The sequence below is a fragment of the Sapajus apella genome, unplaced genomic scaffold (assembly GCF_009761245.1).
Source record: "Sapajus apella isolate SASKATOON/1434 unplaced genomic scaffold, GSC_monkey_1.0 scaffold410, whole genome shotgun sequence".
Lineage (NCBI taxonomy): Eukaryota > Metazoa > Chordata > Mammalia > Primates > Cebidae > Sapajus > Sapajus apella.
The window spans coordinates 26,330-34,298 of record NW_022437346.1 but is presented as its reverse complement, the minus strand read 5'-3'; the positions used below and the strand labels follow the sequence as shown (position 1 = coordinate 34,298).

The 7,969-nt window shown below is 45.0% G+C and overlaps 1 protein-coding gene and 1 pseudogene across 3 annotated transcripts in view; one reads left to right on the top strand and one right to left on the bottom strand.

Moving 5' to 3' along the window:
• LOC116545850 (presenilin-1) overlaps positions 1-7,969 on the bottom strand; it is a 44,826-nt gene that overhangs the window by 10,593 nt on the left and 26,264 nt on the right. For both annotated transcript variants that reach the window (XM_032272289.1, XM_032272288.1), the window contains exon 6: positions 4,398-4,484. In XM_032272289.1, coding sequence (XP_032128180.1) covers positions 4,398-4,484 — 87 coding nt within the window. The remainder of the gene's footprint in view (positions 1-4,397; positions 4,485-7,969) is intronic.
• On the top strand, positions 4,641-5,784 carry LOC116545852 (annotated as a pseudogene). Its single transcript, XR_004266480.1, has one exon. The product of XR_004266480.1 is annotated as a lymphocyte antigen 6E pseudogene (transcript).

Below are 7,969 nucleotides of genomic sequence, written 5' to 3'. Positions count from 1 at the left end.
TTTTTTTTGAGACAGAGTTTCGCTCTTGTTACCCAGGCTGGAGTGCAATGGCGCGATCTCGGCTCACCGCAACCTCCGCCTCCTGGGTTCAGGCAATTCTCCTGCCTCAGCCTCCTGAGCAGCTGGGATTACAGGCACGCGCCACCATGCCCAGCTAATTTTTTTGTAGCTTTAGTAGAGACGGGGTTTCACCGTGTTGACCAGGATGGTCTCGATCTCTTGACCTCGTGATCCACCCGCCTCGGCCTCCCAAAGTGCTGGGATTACAGGCTTGAGCCACCGCGCCCGGCTTTTCCTTCATTTTTTATAAAAGTAATACATGCTCAGAAAAGAAGTAGATTTACCATGAATAAGTAAAGCTTCCTTGCATGGCTTCCTCTGAGAGAGCCCTCACAATTTAGTATTGGTAGTTTTATGTTTTTTTTATTAACCAGGTCTCCACAAAACCTGAATCACCTCTAGTTTGGAGTTTATAAAATCATATAAGATTTATAGGCCAGGCGTGGTGGCTCACGCCTGTAATCCCAGCACTTTGGGAGGCTGAGGAGGCGGATCACCTGAGGTCAGGAGTTCAAGACCAGCCTGCCCAACATGGTGAAACCCCGTCCTTACCAAAAAAAAAAAAAAAAATTAAGATTTATAAATGAAAACAGCAGTGCCTGTTCTGCCCCCCTCCCTCCTCACTCATTCCTACTTTAAACTCTTTTAGTCATTTCTTTTGGTATTTACTTCCATAATTAATTATAAGTAGCATGCTCCTTGAGGCATAACTTGATGTTTTAATTTTGGGTACTTATTCACCTCCTATAGAGAGGATAAAGCATTAGGTCTCATCCTCTTATGCATGCATACAGATGTAACTCTTCCTGTCTTCCCAATGCCATAACCTTATGTTAAATTCAGTTTTATATTCTCACTACGCAAACAGTATTCATAACTAAACTACTCTGCTACAGCCAGAATATACTATAATTACGTTTGCTTTCTTGAACAAGTTTTTGTTTTCTTTGAAAAACTGCCTCATTTTTTTCCATTGATGAATTTTACATTATTATCTATGACTAATTTATCCTCAAATGCTCTGACAGTTCAACCACATCAGGTAATCTCTCAGTTCTTTGTTTTTTTCTTGCACAGATATCCCTCCTGTAGCCCTACGCCCTTTTGTTCCAATATAACTTCTAGTTCCATTAACACAGTGATTGTCAATTAGGGATAGCACCTTCCTTCCAGGGGGTGTTTGAAAATAACTAGGGTAGAGGAGTTTTTTATTATCACAAGGCCTCAAAGCCATTATTGGCATTTAGTGGGTGAGAGGCAAGGGATGTTAAATATCTTGCAATGTGTGGGGAAGTCCCACAGAATGAAGAACTGTGCCCCCCAAGTTCCTCAGTGAGAGCAGCACTCTCACTGAGGAAGCTCCTGTAGTTCATCCAGCCTTCTCATTTCAAAGCCCTCACTCATGTTGTCCCTCTCCTGGAAAGCTCTTCCTCCACCCTTCAGCTGGCCATCACCTATTATCACTTCTTCAGGGAAGCACCCCTTGACTTTCCAGGATACCTAAGATTCCCCTATTACAAACTTTCATAGCAAATTACACATCTTCTTTGTAACACCTATCACAACTGTATGAATTATTTATGTAATAATTTCTTGACCTTCTAGCTCCCCTAATAGACTATATATAAGCTCCACAAGGGAAGGGGAATCTTGTTCAGTGCTATATCCCCAGGGCCTAGCACAGATTCAGGTGCTCAGCCAACATCTATCAAAGGAATGAAATCTTGATATATCACTCATACTCACACACATATATATATATCCCTTCATGCTCACAGACATCCGTTTTGATTTTCTTTAGCTTAACACAGGTTAACACAAGAACCAGGCTATGGCAATTCTTTCCAGTATATTTCTTACTTTTCTATCAGGTTTACTAGTGGTCTTGATGGCAGCAGCGGCCCATCTGGAGTGGCTGCTGCAAAGATGCCAGCTGCAGCAGGGGGGGTACAGCGAGGGCTGCACGCTCTGCTAGCTGGCGGGAGCCAGGAACAGGCAGGAGCTCTGCCCCCTTCCGAGTTGGTGGGACAGAAGCCCCGCACTCCCACAGCTGCAGCTTCCCAGCTGTGGCTGTAGACCTGGGCATCCCTGCACTCTCAGGGGTCCAGGAAACAGGACAACCTGTCCTCAGACAGAAGCTACCCACTCCAGGTTTCCTCTCCATGGAGGGCTGCAGAGACAATGGGACAACCTGCATGCAGATAGGCATTACCCACTTCAGATCTCCTGAGTTGTACTGTTGCTCAATAAGGCATCTCTTCATCTTGTTCTCCTTCCAGCTGTCCATGTACTTTTTTCTTCCTGGACATGGGACAATAACTTGGGACCCGCTAAATAGAAGGACTGAAAGGGCAGTGACACAAATAGGGCTGAAACATGCCCCTCACTTGCCATATTGCAGGTGTTGAGAAGGAGAGAAGAGAGAAGGAGTAAAGAGCTGTGGCCTTTTGGGGAGCCCAGCCTCAGGAGTTCCCTAAGCTAGGGCTGTGACACCCTCTTTGGGGTTCTGCAGTTCCTGACATCTCTAGCTTCTGAGTGCCACTGCGTTCCCCAGTGCCTGTAGTGGGAGCCGCTTAGGGAATGCCTGGTCTAGCTGCAACAGGGAGCTGATACCTGGAGCTGCCCACCCTGCCAGAGCCAGCATGCCTGGCTGTGCCCAGTGGCCAGACACTGCACTCACTCACACACTTCTCACTGTTCCACACCTGGCTTGCCTTTAGCAGGTGTGGGGTCCAGCCAGTAGTGAAAGCCAAGCACAGCCAGCCAAAATCGTAGGTAGAATGAGCCCAGCAAGCCTGAGCAAATCTCAGGCAAAGGTGCCATTGGCCACAGAGGTTTCTGGCTAGCAAAGTGACACCCTAAGAATCCCGTGACAATCTAACATCACCTTGTTCTGCTGCCTTGCTTACTATGGAATAAAGACTGGTATGTGCGTTCCAAATAGGAATTCCTGGTTGAAAGTATCTCCCTGCAGTTGCCCAAATGCTAATTCTATAGTTTTCCTGGCTTTACAGAACATAAACTCCCTTTCCTGAAAACACAGCAACTCAGTTAAGGCCCTTTTTCCTCACCAATATTTATTATGCCTGTTTTTCAGATTTCTCATAGAGTTAGCCCTTTTTTGGTTTTCTTTAAAAAAAAAATAAGCTTCCTTTTTTATTTTTATTTTTTTACTATTTATAGTGTGCTATTATTCCTCAACTCTTTTAGTGTGTGTAGCAGGGTAGCCTTTATTCCAGAAAACTAAACGAAGCTCCCCTCAACTCCATTTAATAACAACTTTTAACCTGTGTTCTCCTTAATATGTTCTGTAGTATCCATAGAGGGCCTTTCAGTCTCTCATTCTAAGTCATTATTATTTATTATTATTTTTGAGACAAGGTCTCACTAAGTTGCCCAGGCTAATCTGGAACTCCTTGGCCGCCCACATAGCTGGGACTATAGGCATACACCACTGCACCCAGCTCATTCTAAGCCATTCTTATTCTAGAAAGTCATATCCACCTAGAATATTTGATCTTCTCAGTATAAACATCAGTACATCTCAAATTACATTTCAGTTACTCTGGTTATGTAAGACAAGAAGTTCTCATTTTTATGTTGTTTTTATCTTGCTTTGTTTACTTATTTTTCCTTTATTGTCTGTTTCTTTTTTGCTTGTTTCTTTTAGGAGGTTCTTACTTTTACATGTTTGGAGAGTGTTTACTTTTTCTTTTTAAAATCATGATCCTGGGCGGGCGCGGTGGCTCACGCCTGTAATCCCAGCACTTTGGGAGGCCGAGGCGGGTGGATCACAAGGTCAAGAGATCGAGACCATCCTGGTCAACATGGTGAAACCCCGTCTCTACTAAAAATACAAAAAATTAGCTGGGCATGGTGGCGCGTGCCTGTAATCCCAGCTACTCAGGAGGCCGAGGCAGGAGAATTGCCTGAACCCAGGAGGCGGAGGTTGCGATGAGCCGAGATCGCGCCATTGCACTCCAGCCTGGGTAACAAGAACGAAACTCCATCTCAAAAAAAAAAAAAAAAAAAAATCATGATCTTTAAAAAATAAACAAACAAAACCAAAATCATAACCTCAATCTGAACCTTTCAATACTGGTATTCTGTATTTAATGGGAGATGTCTTAACCTAGGGTGCCTTGACTGTATTGTTGGGTTTCGAGTATCTGAACTTCAATATTTATCTGTGTATTTACTGGGCATTACCATAGTTTTCAAGAGATTCTTAAGGGAGTCTATGACCAAAGAGATGATAAAATCATTGCTACACTGTTAGCTTATAAGATGACAGTGACCCTGAAAAACCAAGATATTATCAAATAAAAGTTACCTACTTTCTGCATTATACTTGGAGTTTTTGGATACCCTCCTTTGAGCTTCCGGGTCTCCTTCAGCCATATTCACCAACCACACCATTGTTGCTGTTGAGAAAGACAAAATTCCAGGTAAGCACTGGACACACAAAGGAAAATGTATGCACAGACAACAGCAGGCCATCGTTTCTCCACACAGATCGCCAATCTTCCTAATGCTGCCTTAAGACTGTTTAACAATCAGAAGTAAAAATGATAGGGAGTCGTGGGTCCAGCCACGTTCAGAGCACGAGAGGCTCTGGGAGCTCAGCGAGGCTGCAGGCGCCTGCGGCCACCGGCAAACAACATAGGCTGCTCTGGCTTGGGACCCCTAGGCAGGACCACCATCCTCTCCAGAATGAAGACCCTGCTGGTGCTGCTGGCTGCCCTTCTGGGTGCTGAGCGAGCCAGCTCACTGATGTGCTTCTCCTGCCTAAACCAGAAGAGCAATCTGTACTGCCTGAAGCCCATCATCTGCTCCGACCAGGACAACTACTGCCTGACGGTGACTGCATCCGCTGGCATCAGAAAGATCGTCACATTTGGCCACACCCTGAGCAAGTCCTGTTCCCCGGCCTGTCCCCTCCCAGGAAACATCAATACTGGTATAGCTTCCATGGCCATCCGCTGCTGCCAGGGTTTCCTGTGCAATTTCAGCGCAACCGACGGCAGGCTGCGGCCCAGCGCCACCCTGCTGGGTGCCGTACTGCTGCTGAGCCTGTTGCCTGCCCTGCTGCATTTTGGCCCCTGACCGCCCAGATCCTGTCCCCGGCCCCCCAGCTCAGGAAGCAAAGCCCAGCCCTTTCTGGATCCCAAAAAGATATGAGAGCCCCTGACTCCTCACGTGCCTGATTCGTGCCCTTGGTCCCGGGTCAGGCCCACCCCCTGCACCTCCACCTGCCCCAGCCCTGCCTCTGCCCCAGGTGGGGCCACCTGCCCTCACTTCTGGGGTCGATGATGTGACCTTCCTTGGGGGACTGTGGAAGAGATGAGGGTCCCCTGGAGTCTTAGGGTCCAGCGTCAGGACCAAGTCCCGTGGACACACAGAGAGAGCCGCCAGGGAGGCTGTGCCAGTAGAGATGTGTGCCCGTGGGGGGTACGTGGGTGTGCTGTGCAGGTGTGAGCACATGGCAGTTTCTGGGGCCTGTGTTTGGGGAGGGAGGGGGGCCAGCAGCCTGCAGAGCCCCAGTCCCCTATAGCCCCCTGCCCTGGCACAGTCTCACGCCCTTCAAGAGCAGCCTTTTGGGGGTGGGGTTTCCATGGCTTCCAGGTCTAGGCCCCCGCCCCAAATCCAGCCAGCCCTGCCCCAGCCCACCCCCATATTGGAGTCCTACTGCTTCGGTGCCTCAAATAAATACAGATGTCCCCCCCCACAAAAAAAAGTAAAAATAATAAAAGGTTCTTTTTTGTTTTAGCAGATAAAAGAAAAAGTTCTGAAACTGAATGTTTACTGTAGTGCTCAAACAGCATTTGCTATCACAAAACTGTTCATCATCATTTTTAGTCCCTGAAAAGTAACCAGAAGGAAAACTGCTCAGGCCAGCAAGATTCCACTGAAACAACAGTGGGACTAGTTTAATGTTCTAAACTCCAGGACAAAGTGGAGCTCACAAAAGCCTCAGATGGAAATTATAATTCAAAAGATGCACGGAATAAATTTCCTTCATATTATGTCTCACTTTTAGAATGTTCAATAATGCTAAGCCGTGTTTTAAACATGGAGTAAGAAAAAAAGTTAAAAGCAGTAAACATAATAGGGATAGTCAAGTGGCCTCCTCTGTGTCCCTTCTACAAAGATACATGTATATCAATATATCAACCCAGATCTAGATACACACGTGTGCATCTCTACCACATTTTAGCTCAGAGACCGTGGGAAAACTTGAAAATGGTGCTTCTCTCTTACATATTTCAGGCAGGACTGAAAAATGGTATAGTCCCCATTGGAGGGAAATTTAGTAACATCTTGTAAAACTACACATGCAATAACCCTTTAATCTGGCAATAATACATTTTGGAACTTATCCTGAAGATACATCAACAATAACACAATAATAAAGTACATATAAGCAAACACATGCCATATGGGGCTACGGTGGGAACCAAATGCCAGCAGCAATCTGAGTCGAATCTGTTTATAGTAATTTTAAACAAGATACTTGGCATTTATGTCCCTCTGGCCTTTTATCACTATAATTTTATCCATGTTTCTAATACGCAGGCTTCTTGAAGAACTTATGAAAGAAATGCACAAGCAAAGAAGCTGAACCACTGCCTTGTTATTTCTGAGGTCAACCAAGTTTCATTATAGAATAACCCAACCAAATGATCAAAAGTTAATAGAAACAAGACAGGGAAAACACTGTTTAACTAAATCCAGATCTAAAGAAGAAAAACTGAAGGGCAACCACCATGTATGAGGTTTATGGATTTGTATTTTTATTTTTTGTAAAAACAGGGTCTCACTATGTTGCCCAAGCTGGACTCAAAACTCCTGGGCTCAAGCAATCCTCCCGCCTCGGCCTCCCAAAGTGCTAGGATTACAGGCATGAGCCACTGCACCCAGCCTGTTTATGAATTTCTATAGCATTCTGGAAATGAAGTCAGCAGCAATTTATTTGTTTTTCTTTCTTTATGCAAGTATGAAAAAAATATAGCTGTAAGCCCTTTTGTTTTAGCATTTAATAGTATCATGAAAATCAACATTTTCTGTAAATGGCCAGGCAGTAAACAATTTAGGTTTTGTGTCACATATTCTTGTTTTTTTGTTTTGTTTTGTTTTTAAATAACCTTTTAAAAATGTGAAAGCATTCTTAGCTTATAAGCTGTACAAAAACAGGCCATGGGCTACATTTGGCTTCAAGCAGTAGTTTGCTGACCCCATGGTAATTATCATAAATAGTATATTTGTTGAAGAAATAGTACTAAAATAATCTTTTTGAGATCGAGTGTTGCTCTGTCACCCAGGCTGGAGTGCAATGGTGGCTCACTGCAACCTCTGCCTCCTGGGTTCAAGCGATTCTCCTGCCTCAGACTCCCGAGTAGCTGAGATTACAGGTGCATATCACCACACCCAGCTAATTTTTTGTATTTTTAGTAGACACAGGGTTTCACTGTGTTAGCCAGGATGGTCACGATCTCCTGACCTTGTGATCCACCCACCTCAGCCCCCTTAAGTGCTGGGAATATAGGCATCAGCCTCGGCGGCCAGCCCCTAATATAATATTTTTAAAAATCACTTTTCTTTCACTTTAACACCAAACACCTCATATCAGTAGAAAAATAAGCAGATTTTTTTTTAAGTTAAAAAAAAAAAAGAGGCTGGGGGCAGTGGCTCACGCCTCTAATCCCAGCACTTTGGGAGGCCAAGGCAGGTGGATCACCTGAGGTTGGGAGTTCAAGACCAGCCTGACCAACATGGCAAAACCCTGTCTCCACTAAAAACACAAAAATTAGCTGGGTGTGGTGGCAGGTGCCTATAATCCCAGCTACTCAAGAGGCTGAGGCAGGAGAATAGCTTAAACCCAGGAGGCAGAGGTTGTAGTGAGCCAAGA